The sequence below is a fragment of the Microtus oregoni genome, unplaced genomic scaffold (genome assembly GCF_018167655.1).
Source record: "Microtus oregoni isolate MIOR12 unplaced genomic scaffold, Mior012 000046F_ref0000063, whole genome shotgun sequence".
NCBI classification, from domain to species: Eukaryota; Metazoa; Chordata; class Mammalia; order Rodentia; family Cricetidae; genus Microtus; species Microtus oregoni.
In genome coordinates this window covers 12,703,602-12,715,736 of record NW_024543220.1, presented here as the reverse complement: position 1 = coordinate 12,715,736, position 12,135 = coordinate 12,703,602, and the positions used below count along the sequence as shown (strand labels likewise).

The window sequence follows — 12,135 nt, the reverse complement described above, 5'->3', positions numbered from 1 at the left end:
AAAAGGACACTGTGTGTGTGTGTGTGTGTGTGTGTGTGTGTGTGTGTGTGTGTTAAATATTTATATTAATGATTTGGGGTTGGAGAAATGACTCAGCGGTTAAAAGCACTGGCAGCTCTTCCAGAGGACCCAAGTTTAATTCCCAGCAACTACATAGCTGCTCACAGCTGTCTGTAACTCTAGGATCTGACAACCTTACACAGACATACATGCAGGCAAAGTATCAATTAGAAAGAAAAAGATAGTATTTTTATATTTTTTACTCTGTGTGTACTGGCGTTTTGTCTGCATGTGTCTTTGTGTGAAGGTTCAGATACTGGGTTTACAGGAGCTGCCATGTGGGTGCTGAGATTTGAACCCCAGTCCTCTGGAAGAGCAGTCAGTGCTCTTAACTGCTGAGCTGTCTCTCTAGCCCCAGGGTTTTTGGTTTGTTTTTCTTTTATATAGATAGCTTATTGGGTGTGCTGGTGCACACCTTTCATCCCAGCACTGAGGGGCAGGGGCAGGAGGATCTCTGTGAGTTCAAAGCTATCCTGGTCTACATAGCAAATTTCAGACCAACCAAGAATACCACATAGAGAACCTGCCACAAACTAACAGATAAATAATAAAATAGCATAAATAAAACTAAAAGACAGTTGCCTATTTTTGTTAACTGGGCAATAGTGGTACATGCCTTTAATCCCAGCACTCAGGAAGCAGAGGTAGGCAGATCTCTGAGTTCAAGGCCAGCCTAACCCTAGATAGAAAATACTAGAATGTGCACAGTATATTTGTTTGGGGCAGGTTTGTGTTTGGCTGCTTTTGTATTGTGGGGGATTAAATTGCCCGCCTGCCACATGCTAGGCCAGCATTCTGACCCGGCCCAGCTCCGTACCATGTGCTGTTGGAGTTCAAGGAAGCAGTCTCTGTTCATGGATGACGAAGACAGATTCTTAGTGTTCAGGTAGAGGCTCCTTCTGGATTGGGGCTTGACGTGTAGGTAACTGAACAAGTCTGCACCAATGCCTGACTGCACTCCATTTCCACGTGTCTGAGTCAGACGCCAGGCTGCTGCCAGGTGCTGTGTTGACGCCTGTCCAGACCTGCATTCGCTGTCGTGTGGGTGGTAAAAATACCCGAGTTCACACTACTGGCAGCATTGGAGACTCACAGTTGAGAGCTGGCTTCTAAGAACTGTGAAGACATCCATGGTTTGAAGGAGTATTACACAGCAGAAAAAAATAACAACAGCTTGAATTTTGCAGGTAAATGGATGAAGCTAGAAAACATTATTTTGAGTGAGGTAACCCAGACACAGAAAGACAATTATCACATGTACTCACTCATAGGTGTTTTTAAACATAACGCAAAGAAAGCCAGCCTACAAACCACAATCCCAGAGAATTTAGACAACAATGAGGACACTAGGAGAGACTTCCATAGATCTAATCTACATGGAAAGTAGAAAGTAGAAAAAGACAAAATCTCCTGAGTAAATTGGAAGCATGGGGACCTTGGGGGAGGATTGAAAGGGGGAGGGGAGAGGCAGGGAGGGGAGCAGAGAAAAATGTAGAGCTCAATAAATATCAGTAAAAAAAAAACGGTAAATTAAGGAATGTTTCTATATTTAATATTTGTTTGAGTTTGTTTGCTTGCTTGAGATAAAAATCTCATCATGTAGCCCTGGCTGGCCTGAAACTAGATCAGGTTGGCCTCAAGCTTCCAGCGATCTGCTCACCTCTGCCTCCCAAGTGCTGCTGGAATTGATGGCATGACCCACCACACCTGGCCTGCCTCTGCTTGTAGTAGAAGGATGGCTGACCCACTTTAGATAGGCTCTGTCCAGTGGACACATACCCTGTTAACAGGCAACAGTGTATTTTGAATTACACCAGACTTCGCAAGAATACATCCACATCGTTCTGGAAAACACCTTTCTACTATTCCCAGCCTCTTCTGACAGAGAGAGTTATTTATGTTGCTGCTTAGTGCACAAAATGCAGCTGTCACAGTTGGAGGTGGCTCAGATGATGAGTGCTCCTCTAGCGTGCATGAAACCTGGTTCTCACCACACTAATAGAGGATCTTGCCTATAACCCCAGCATTTGGGAGGTGAAGGCAGGAGGGTTAGAGTTCAAGGTTATCTCAACTCCAGAGGGAGTTAAAGAGCAGCCTGGGCTATCTGAGTATTTGACTGAAAAAGGGAAGAAAAGTTATTTGTGTGTTCAGAATCACACATCGAGGGCCTGGGGAGGTGGCTCTGGAGTGAAGAGCACTGTTGGGATTGCAGAGAAAACCAGGCCTGAAGGTTCCCAGTGCCCGTGTGGTGGCTCACACAGTAGCTCTAGCTGTGGGCCGGGCGGGGGACCTGATGCCTCTTCTGACCTCTGCAGGCACTAGGCATGTGTGTGGTTCAAAGACATGTAGGCAAATATTCATATGCATAAAAATAAAGTAAATAAGGCTTTAAAATATTTTGATCATTGATTGATTTGTAGTTTCAATGTTAGATCATTTCCGTTACAAATTTTTGACTTGAAGAAATGTGCATATGGGCTGGAGAGATGGCTCTGTGGTTGGGAGCATTGGCTGCTCTTCCAGAGGTCGCAAGTTCAATTGCCAGCAGCCACCTGGTGGCTCACAATTATCTATAATGCCCTCTTCTGGCGTACTTGCAGGCAGAATGCTGTAGACATAATAAGTAAATCTTTAGCCGGGTGCTGATAGTGCACGCCATTAATCTTAGCACTCGGGATCTCTGAGTTCGAGGTCAGCCTGTTCTACAGAGTGAGTTCTAGGACTGGCTCCAAAGCTGCACAGAGAAACCCTGTCTTGAAAAACAAAACAACAAAGAAAAAAGAAAGTGAAAATGGCCGTGTTGGTGCGCTCTCTCTATTACTCCATCACACTATTAGTTTCGGCTATGACATGCCTCTAGAGTGGAAGCAGCCATGCTGATGTGCTCTCCCCATTACTCCCATCACAGTGTTCATTTCTGACATGACATGTCATTAGGACAACTGTATGTGGATGGTTTGTGGGTGCTGTAGGCTTCTGAACTCTGCTGCAGTCTTTTGTACACAGACAGCCAAGGCGTGTCAGTTAAGGCTCACGCTATCATGGACCGTGCTTACACCCCCGCCTGGTCCTTGCTGTCCCTCTGTCACCCACCTTGTTTCCTGGCTCAGCATGTATTTGTTGCATGAATAAGTAAGTAAGTTAATAAAGTCCATAAAATAATCAGCATGTTTTTGGTGTAGCTGTTTGCGGGCTCTTCAGCACTGGGAAAGACGAGCTATGAAGGGCCCTCTTCCTCTGCATGTTTTTGGTGTAGCTGTTTGCGGGCTCTTCAGCACTGAGAAAGACGAGAGCTATGAAGGGCCCTCTTCCTCTGCATGTTTTTGGTGTAGCTGTTTGCGGGCTCTTCAGCACTGAGGAAGACGAGCTATGAAGGCCCTCTTCCTCTGCATGTTTTTGGTGTAGCTGTTTGCGGGCTCTTCAGCACTGGGAAAGACGAGCTATGAAGGCCCTCTTCCTCTAGTGTGTCTTGCTGTGACCATGCCGTGTGTGGCATACAGGATAGACGTGAGTCCTCCCAGGCTGCGCAGTCATGATGCTTGGTGTGTGTGTGTGCGCGCGTGTGCACGTGCCTGAAGAGGGCATTGGATCCCCTGGAGCGGTCGTTACAGGCAGTTGTGAATCAACCTGGCATGGGTGTGGGGGCACAGATGTGGGTCCTCTGGAAGAGCAGTGTGTGCCGCTGTGTTCATTCTTCCTTCTCTGTCTTTCAGGCTGGAGTGAAAGGGACACTGGGAAGACTGGTTGGAATTTTTGAGGTAAGTCTTTAGTACCTTTGCTCTAGGGTCATTCAGAGCCACGCTGTCCTGACTTTGGAAAGGGCTTCTGCGGCTCGTGAGTGTCCGAGCAGGCAGCACAGCACATGAGCATTCTCTGCTTTTTACTTTTCCTGTCTGTTTGTGGATGCGTGTGTATTGTCCTGGAGGCCTAGGACGACCTCCCGTGTCATTTCTTAGGAGCCAGCTAGCGTTTTTGCCATTATTGTTTCATTGTTTTGTTTTGTTTTGTTTTGTTTGAGAAAGGCCTCTCACTGGCATGGAACGCGACAGATAGTCTGGGATGAGCCAGGGAACCCCTGTTCCCACCTCCCCAGGCTGAGATCACAGGCTTAACATCTATGCCCAGCTTCTTTTATGGGTTCTGGAGTTAAACTCAGGCCCAAGCATGAACAGAGTACTGTTTCTCCCCCTCTTGATGGTCCTCCTTTTCTTCCATGGTGAGAGGAAAAGTATAGAAGATGGGGAAACTGGATGTGGAAGGAGTTATCAGGAAGTGAGGAATGGGAACAGAAAGGAGCAGGGTCTGTACAGTCGGGAGAGAGGATGCAGCCCTCATGCAGCTCCTTTGCACAATGGCCCTGCCTACCACAGTCTCTTCAGTCCCTTTTCCCAAGTCACAACATTCCTGCGAAGCTGTGGAACACAGGCTGGACAGATGGCTCAGCTAGCTATTAAGAGTGCCTGCCAGCCAGGCGTGCTGGTACACACCTTTAATCCCAGCACTCATGAAGCAGAGGCTTATGGATCTCTGTGAGTTCAAGACCAGTCTGCTGGTGTACATAGTGAATTCTAGGATAGCCAGGACTGTAGAGAGATTCTATCTCAAAAAAAAAAAAAAAAAAGAGGGGGGAGGGGGGAAGAAGTGCTTGTTAGTTGGGTATGGTGGTATACCTTTTAATCTCCACACACCCCAGGGAGACAGAGGCAAGTGGAACTCTGTGAGTTCAAGGCCAACCTGTATTGTCGGGGTGGGGGGTTCCTGTCTGCCTGGTTCCCCAGCCACTTAGTCCCAGAGAAAATCACACAGAGAGTCTACATTAGATATAAACTGATTGGCCCATTAGCTCAGGCTTATTATTAACTCTTATAACTTATATTAGCCCATTATTTTTATCTATGTTAGCCACATGGCTTGGTACCTTTTTCAGCAGGGCAGGTCACATCTTCCTTCTTAGGTGTCTGGACAGGACTGCAGAGGAATAGGCTTCCTCCTTCCCAGAATTCTCTTATTCTCATTGACCCACCTCTACTGGTTGTCCTGCCTATACTTTCTGCCTGGCTACTGGCCAATCAGCATTTATTTAAAACATAATTGACAGAATATAGATAATCGTCCCACACCAAACCTGATCTACATAGCAGTTTCCAGGACTGCTAGGGCTACATAGTGAGACCCTATGTCAAAAAAAAAAAAATGCTATTCTTACAGCAGACCTGAGTTCAATTCCCAGCACCCACATCTGGTGGCTAACACCTACCTGTAAGTCTAGCCCAGAGATCAGACACCGTCTTCTGGACTTCATGGGCACACACTTGTGCATGTGTACACAAACACGCACACATGCACGCTAAAAAAAAGTCTGTCCAAAAGGTGTGCTCTCTATTTTGGTGGAACCAGACAAAACAACAAAAGCAGAGAGCGTCGTGTTTCTGGGCAGCGTATAGTGTTTCTTCAAGCATCTCAACCCACTGAGGAGAGCTTCTCCCTCTGTCCTTTCTGTGCCCTTCAGAACCAGGAGAGGAAGCACAGGACGTATGTGTATGTGCTCGTTGTCACGGAAGTGCTGGAAGACTGGGAAGACTCAGTGAACATTGGTAAGTCACTACAGGACTTGAGGCAGCTCCCACACCAGCCCATTATGTCCAGGCACCTGCTGGAGTGGCATGCTAAATGAACAAGCATGTCCCTCTTATTGCTGAGGAAGTTAACATTTGAGGTGTTAGGGGGCTGGAGAGATGGCTCAGAGGGTAAGAGCACTGGTTGCTCTTCCAGAGGTCCCGAGTTCAATTCCCAGCAACCACATGGTGGCTCACAACCATCTGTAATGATATCTGGTGCCTTCCTTGCCAGCAGTACATTGTATGCTTAATAAATAAATCTTTAAAAAAAAAACATTTGAGGTGTTAAAAAGGTGTCTAAAAAGAAGGTGAGGGGCTGGAGAGATGGCTCAGAGGTTAAGAGCACTGACTGCTCTTCCAGAGGTTCTGAGTTCAATTCCCAGCAACCACATGGTGGCTCACAGCCATCTGTAATGAGATCTGGTGCCCTCTTCTGGCCAGCAAGCATACATACAGACAGAACACTGTATACATAATAAATAAATAAATCTTTTTTTTTTTTTTTTGGTTTTTCGAGACAGGGTTTCTCTGTGGTTTTGGAGCCTGTCCTAGAACTAGCTCTTGTAGACCAGGCTGGTCTCGAACTCACAGAGATCCGCCTGCCTCTGCCTCCCGAGTGCTGGGATTAAAGGCGTGCGCCACCACCGCCCGGCTCATAATAAATAAATAAATCTTTAAAAAAAAAAAAGAGAAGAAGGAGGTGAGACCGGGCGAGTGTGGCATACACCTTTAATCTCAACTCTCGGGAGGCAGAGGCATGAAGGTGTCTGAGTCCGAGCAGGCTAGTATATAGAGTGGAAAATGAAGAAGAAGCTGATTTGGGAATAGGGTCAACAATTGGGAACATGGGCCATACAATTTATAAATGTTTCTAAAATAAAGTTGGATCCTCCCCAAAGGGGGGTAATACCTTTTGAGCAAATACTGCCCTGGGGCCTCTGCCATCAGGACCAAAGATGAGAGCAGGATGCAGTCTTGTCTTAGGTTCTTATCATACCTTGGGCTGGGGGTACAGGAGCAGAGGGCCTGCTTAGCTTGTGTGTTGTGTGCCTGTCCTTGCCACTCAGCCTGGCAGGAGCCACACCCAGGTTTTAAGGCACCATTTGCTTGTTAATACCCAGACAACCCTTTTCCTGGTGTTTTAGCTTGCTCAGTATTAACTCCAGTGAGTCATCTAAAGCACAAGGCAGGAGCTATGGGGTTTCTCTCGATGTAGCCTAGGTGCACTTATTACTTATTTTAAGATTTATTATTATGTATGCAGCGTTCTGTTTGCATGTATGCCTGCAGGCCAGAAGAGGGCACCAGATCCCATTATAGATGGCTGTGCACTACCATGTGATTGCTGGGATTTGAACTCAGAACCTATGGAAGAACAGCCATTGCTCTTAACAACTGAGCCACCTCTCCAGCCCCCCGGTGCACTTACTTCTGCCCTTCCTGCCCAACCACTCAAATGCAGAAGGTACACCTGTGTACCATCCCACCCAGCTCCCTGTTACTCTGGTAGTGAAAATTTGGGTCTTTGTGTAGATCATGAGAGAACAAAGCTTTTGGAATGTTACCGTCTTCATGGTGCTGCTGCGTGGGAAAGTGGCTAGTGCCGCAGAAGTCAGGGCATAACAAGAGAAGTAGACAGTAGATGTCGAGGCTCCCACTGTGTCACCGGTCTGAGAAAATAAGTAAACATATTAATGGCAGTGATAAAGAGTGAGGCTAGGATTGTGGCTGTGTAGTAGAGCGCCAGCCTTGTGTGCAGAGGTCCTGGGTTCTCTTCTCCATGCCCCAAGTAGAGAAATAATAATAAATTTCTTTTTTTTTCTTTTTTTTTTTTTTTTGGTTTTTCGAGACAGGGTTTCTCTGTGGTTTTGGAGCCTGTCCTGGAACTAGCTCTTGTAGACCAGGCTGGTCTCCAACTCACAGAGATCCGCCTGCCTCTGCCTCCTGAGTGTTGGGATTAAAGGCGTGCGCCACCACCGCCCGGCAATAATAAATTTCTTTAATAAAAGAAGGCTCAAAGTAGTAATTTGTTAAGTTTGATTGTTCTTTTTGTAGTTTCTATTTTTGCGCTTTCTTTTTTCTAAATTAGCTTGTGTGCAGTCTTTGTTTTTTCCTCCATAGACCAGGCTGGCCTCAAACTCCCAGAGATCTGCCTGCCTGGGTGTGTGCCACCACTACCTGCTGTGTGGATGCACTTTTGCCATGGCATGCACATGGAGTCAGAACAGCTCTACAGAACCTGTTCTCATCTTCATTTTAATGTGATTTCAGAACTTGAGCTCAAGCATCAGGCCTACACAGCAAGCGCCTTTACCCTTAAGTCCTGTTTTCTGTGGCAGGCCCATCACTTACACACTTTTTAAAATAAAGCTGTGATAGCAAATTATAAGTCAATCGTCATGGTGATCCTGGCAGCTGATGGTGGTGTTAATGTTTGCCAAGGATGAGGGTTCCAGACCCCTCCATGGAGGTGCGAGCTGACGGCGCTAGAGCCCTGGAGAGGGTGGTGTGACGAGCACTGCTCGCGGTTCTCAGTTTTGGGTCCCAGCCCATCTGTGTCCTTCAGTTGTCTCTGTAGAAGATTTGAATTATGGAGAGTGCTAGCTTTACTTCTGTGAAGAAATCAAAGTATTGAGAAGCATGGCTTTGGGACATAGGGTGAGCTAGGCTCTCATGTACCAAGGCCTTGGTTCCCGTGTAGCCAAGGATGAGCGTCCATTCCTGACCCTCCTGCGTTCCCCTCCAGTGCTGAACCGTAGGCACCACAGCAGCCGTGAAGCCTGGCTTGGGTGTTCTCCTGGTCCTCTCGGAGCTGTCCTCCCTGCCCCAGCTTGTCTTCATCTCTCCCCTCTGCTCCACAGGCCGGAAGAGAGAGTGGTTTAAGATAGAAGACGCCATTAAAGTGCTGCAGTGTCACAAGCCCGTGCAGGCCTCGTACTTCGAGACACTGAGGCAAGGCTGCTCTGCCAACAATGGCACCCCTCTCGTGGCCACCTCCTACTCCAGCTCTGTGTCAGGCATCAGATGACTGCAGACTTCCTACCAGAGCCGGAGAGTGGAAAGCAGACTGAAGTGTGGCTCTCTCCACCGCTCCTCATTCTTCTCACAGCCCCCTCTTTCACCCAGGCATGGCGGGCAGCAGAGGGGGTGCACTGAGGTGCTGCTGTGGATGTGGGGTGATGTGGGTGGGGTGTGGCGTGATGGGAACTGTGTCCTCTTTCTCTTTTTCCTAAGGGTGGGGACTGGGATGTAACTCACGAGTTCTTTCCTGCATGCTCCATTCCTCCCTTGCTCACTAGCCCTCAGAGAGGGAACCCTTGGGCTCTGAAGCGTTTCCATTTGCCTCATCCCAGTCTGGCCAGATATTTTCTGATTTCCCCCCTATTAAAAGACGCCCATGTGCGATGAAACTTCCTAGGACTCTGTCCTGTGACATGCTGTTGAGCCCCGTGGGTTGGCCGTGTTTCCCGCAGGATGCATTTGTCTATACGTTATACCCTGACACGATATGTAAATGAGTGATTTAGAAAGAGGAGCTTGACTGTTCAGTTTTTCAGTTTTGCTTTTTGTTTTTTCATTTTTATTTTTATTTTTTATTCCAGGTTTCTAGTTTAAAGCCCCTCACACTTTACATGTTTGTTTCAATGCTAGTGACTAGGCAGGTTTCCCTGTCTTCTGTACCCCAGCCACGGTGAGCTTTGCTGTCTTCCTCCTACCCCTGGGACCCTGGCTTTCTCTAGGCTGTTTCCATGCCGAGGAGTCTGTTTTCTTTTCTGTTACCAAGCTTGGAGCAAATGGCCTCACCCAGAGCCAAAGAAACAGTGATATGTTCACAGTAGGCTTTAGACTGGAGAACTTCACTGTTGCCGAAACTGGACCATCAAGCACCACGTCTGTCCTGCTGCCTGGGAATTTTTCCCATAACGCTATTCATCGCTGACATGGCCTCTCTTACCCTTGTATGCCTTACACCACGCTGACCTGGATATGGCTCCATGCTCTGATGCCATCCTGCACCGTCTTGTCCCCATGCAGAGAGACCCCACTGAGGTCCTGAGAAGTCCACGGGGCAGAGTGTGCCTGTGTCTCTGAGTCTGAGCGTGTGCCAAGGGTTACACCACAAGCGAGCTTGCTGTCTGCCCTGTGTGACAAGTCGTCTGTAGGAGGGGCTCACTGCAACGCTCTGGCTTGCTGCAGGCCCTGTTGGTGTTTTTTGCCGAACTCATCTGTCAGTTGTGTTTAGCTGGGAAGTAAAGGGTCTTGGACAGGGCCTTGTGCAAGGAGGGTGGGAGGGAGCTGATGCCTGGCTTAGTGTGGGGCTTGGTACTCTGTGGCATTGCCTGTGTTGAAACGTAGCCAAGATGTGAAATTAAAATAGTACTTCTCTTATTTAAAAACTAATAAACACTCAAACTTTGAAAAGCTTTTGCTCTTCGCTCCACCTAAAGAATGTACGTGGTGACCTCAGGCATCAGCATTCCACTGTGGGCATCAGCTGGTGAACTTTGAGTTTTACATGTCTCTAATTTGCATTTTGTCCCCCAGTGTTGACAAACATATGCCAACTTAGTATGGATGGGTGGGATCGTGGGCTCTCTCAGACCTCAGGGACAGGTAGGGGCCCCATGGGTAGAGAGCACCATGGGATTTGAGTCCAGAGACTAACTTGTCCCGCCTGTAGACAAACACTCCGCTGATTGTTGCCTGGCTTAGAGTGTTCTGGACAGGGCCTCATGTCCCATCCACACACAGAGCAAACTCAATCCCAAGCTCCAGTGTGTCAGAGCAGCTCTGCTGACCATGCAGTGGCAGGGCTCCTCTGGGAACTGCGCTGCGCAGGTGTGCTGCTGGGCCGCTGCATTGGCATCTGGCCCCCAGACGCCAGTTTTGATTGTTCCTAGAGTCAAGAAAGTGAGCTATGCTGAGTCCTCTTGAGTGGCAGGGTGGCCCTGTTAGAGCAGTTAGCACCAAATAGAAGGCAGCTCTGAAGAGCCCCGCTCTGGGGTTCTGGCGTGTTCCCTCCTGGCACCAGCAGCCGGTTGGCTGTTGCTGCTGGCCTAGTTGGAGACCTTTTGTGATAGATTGGTTAGAGCCACCACCTTTAACTTGGTGGAGGAGGTAGAAGGAAGAAAGTAAAAAGAAAACAAAACTATCCCGAATCCAGCCTCTTTGATCGACACCGCTGATTTTCCCGTGCATGCTTCTTCCAGGCTTTATGGGAGCAGGTTCCTGTGCTCAGTCTCTGACTCAGAATAAATTTGCATATCTCAGATTCTGTTGCTACTTAGATACCCATTAAGAGTCCACCATACTCAGGGTAGAAAAAGATAGCATTAAGTGTTTTTAAATTCAAAACAAAACAAAACAGAAAAGCTTCTTTGTGGTTTCAGACATTGGGGAAAACACCAGTGAGGTCATGAGATCTTTGTGAGCCAGGAATTAACTGCATGTGTGATACATCTGCGAACAAGCAAGAAGCCAGCAGAGTTTAACCCCAGAGTCTCAGCGTTTGGGAGGCTAGGACAGGAGAATGGTTGCCAGTTAAGACTTGCTTGGGCCTCAGTCTCTTTCTGAGGAGTGCAGAGAGAATATGACTCAACCATGTTAAATTTTCTATAGTGTCTGTCCCAGAAACTGCAGCCACTCAAACAGGAGCCCTGCAACGGACTGCCCGACAGCTTCGTTTCCACTGTGTGCTCCTGCCCTAGCAGTGCTGCCTGGAGAAAGCTCCTCAGTTCCTGCCAAGCCCTGGGCTGGGTGAAAACTGGGAACGTCACCATTAGGAGGCTGCTGAGGCCTAGAACTGGGCATAGAGGACTGTGCTGCTCAGTCCCTAGAACAGGGAGACCCACTAGGGGCCTTGTTTCCTGCAGCCCCAGGGAGCACTATGGGTCGCTGCGACAGGAGTGGGTCAGAGTGGTTTTGTAAAAGTTGCTGCCTAGGCAGGTCTCCTAATGGCAAAGGTACTGTGTGTGGATTAGGAGTTGGCCTACGGGCCTCTGGGCCAGCCCTCAGGAAGAGCTTGACGCTGCCCAGACCCCATCTGTCCTTTTCTCTCTGGTGCCTACTCACTAGAGGCTGGTTCTGCAGCACACATGGGGGGCTGTGCCCTGGTTCCCCTGCTGTGTGTTTGGCATGCTGTCCTTCATTCAGTTCTCATTTCTGTTCCATGCTGGCACTTGCCTAGAGACCCATCTTCATTTTAAAAAGCTCAGCCTGGGAGGGCTGGAGAGATGGCTCAGAGGTTAAGAGCATTGCCTGCTCTTCCAAAGGTCCTGAGTTCAATTCCCAGCAACCACATGGTGGCTCACAACCATCTGTAATGCCCTCTTCTGGCCATACACACACACAGAATATTGTATACATAATAAATAAATAAATTAAAATAAAAAAAAAGCTCAGCCTGAGCCACATGCTCCCCTGGGTCACAGAAAGGCCTGAAAAAGCACTGTGATTC

At 48.1% G+C, this 12,135-nt stretch overlaps 1 protein-coding gene across 1 annotated transcript in view; it reads left to right on the top strand.

The window, feature by feature from the left end:
- Positions 1–10,103, top strand: part of Nudt3 (nudix hydrolase 3) — a 48,122-nt gene extending 38,019 nt beyond the window's left edge. The window contains exons 3-5 of the mRNA XM_041634769.1: positions 3,774–3,818; positions 5,570–5,654; positions 8,540–10,103. Of these exons, the coding sequence (XP_041490703.1) occupies positions 3,774–3,818; positions 5,570–5,654; positions 8,540–8,706 (297 nt within the window). The 3' untranslated portion in view covers positions 8,707–10,103. The remainder of the gene's footprint in view (positions 1–3,773; positions 3,819–5,569; positions 5,655–8,539) is intronic.
- Positions 10,104–12,135: the final 2,032 nt, after the last annotated feature.